At 50.1% G+C, this 1,375-nt stretch overlaps 1 protein-coding gene across 1 annotated transcript; it reads right to left on the reverse strand.

Annotated features, from left to right (window-relative positions):
* Nucleotides 1-406: 406 nt before the first annotated feature.
* RNF186 (ring finger protein 186) lies at nucleotides 407-970 on the reverse strand. The gene has a single exon (XM_009082968.1). It carries the CDS (start codon nucleotides 968-970, stop codon nucleotides 407-409), a length of 564 nt encoding a protein of 187 aa, XP_009081216.1.
* Between the last annotated feature and the right edge of the window lie 405 nt (nucleotides 971-1,375).

The raw sequence follows: 1,375 nt of genomic DNA on the forward strand, positions 1-1,375 counted from the left end.
GCATTCCCACACTGCCATGAGGAAAGGTGGATGTGTGCTCAGAGAGCAGGAAAACACAACCAAGGGATTTTCCAGGACATCTCCTCCCTGGTGTTCCAGATAACCTCCTGCAGGGGATCAGAACAGGACATGAACAACAACAAAATGACAAAAGCAAACCAACAAAGTTCTTAGTCTGGAATAAAAATCGTGTGGAAAACACATAAATATCAACATATAAATAGTGGACTTTGCTTCCAGCAATGAGATTTAACACCACTGTGCCTTGGCATTGAGGCAGCTTAGCCAGCTGTTGAATTTATTCCATGAATTATTTGGCTTAAGTCCATAACTCACTGGAGTGTCCAACGTGCAGCTCTGCAGGCAGGAGCAGTCCCTTATCTCTGGGACACACACAGTCATTGTTTCAGGCAATAGTAACAACATGAGTCTCCTTGTCACAGGAGGTGGCTGAGTCCCTCCTGCACCTCCAGTGGAATTTAGGAGCACAGCAAAGCACCATAGACATGACCAACCCCAGCGAAAGCAGGAGACAAATGACCCATTTCACCCTCCCAGAGTACATGAAGGGGAGGATGAGGAGAGCCAGGATCACCAGGAGCAGCAGGAGCAGCACGAGTCTCTGCACAGCCAAGCTGTGTCCTGCTGCAGCATTTTCCTCTGTGGATAAAGTGTCCTGGCTGCTCTGAACCCAGCTACTGCTGTCCAGCCCTAGGACAAAGACGTTTGGCTCAGGGTTTAAATCCAGGTGTTCCAAGTGCTCCAGGATGTCCTCTTTATTCTGGAGCGTACGGATGAGTCCCCCTGACACGAAAGTGGGTTTTCTGCACAGGGGGCAGGTGATGGTCCAGGTGTTCTCTGTTTTCCTGAGGATCAGCTTGAGGCAGACAGCACAGAAGGCATGTTGGCAGTCCAGGAGCTTTGGCACCCTGTAGATGTCATACTTGTTGAAGCAGATGAGGCATTCCATATCCATAGCTGTGGTGGGACACTGGGGATCCATTTCCAACTCACACACCTCGGGAAGGTTTGTGTCCATTAGCACAGCCACAGGATTTGAGTCTGGACAGTCTCTCTCCAAAACTGCTGGTCTAAAGGCAGCAGGACTGTCCTGTTCTGTGCCTGAAGGTGTCTCCACTTCTTTAATGCATTCTCCAGTGAATCTCACTCTCTTCCCATGGTTTGTGTGTTGTGGTAGGGATCCTTCTCCACTCATTTCTGCAGTGGGACTGTGCTCCTCAGCCTTCAGGACACCAGGAGCCACGGATCCCTTTCCCCTGTTTGCCTTCTCAGTGGATTTCTCCATGGAGATAAACCTCTGTGCAGCTTCTCTTCCTTTAGCTGAAGGACTTCCCGAGTCTCTGGCCCCCTGAGC

Source organism: Acanthisitta chloris, unplaced genomic scaffold, assembly GCF_000695815.1.
Source record: "Acanthisitta chloris isolate BGI_N310 unplaced genomic scaffold, ASM69581v1 scaffold12689, whole genome shotgun sequence".
Lineage (NCBI taxonomy): Eukaryota > Metazoa > Chordata > Aves > Passeriformes > Acanthisittidae > Acanthisitta > Acanthisitta chloris.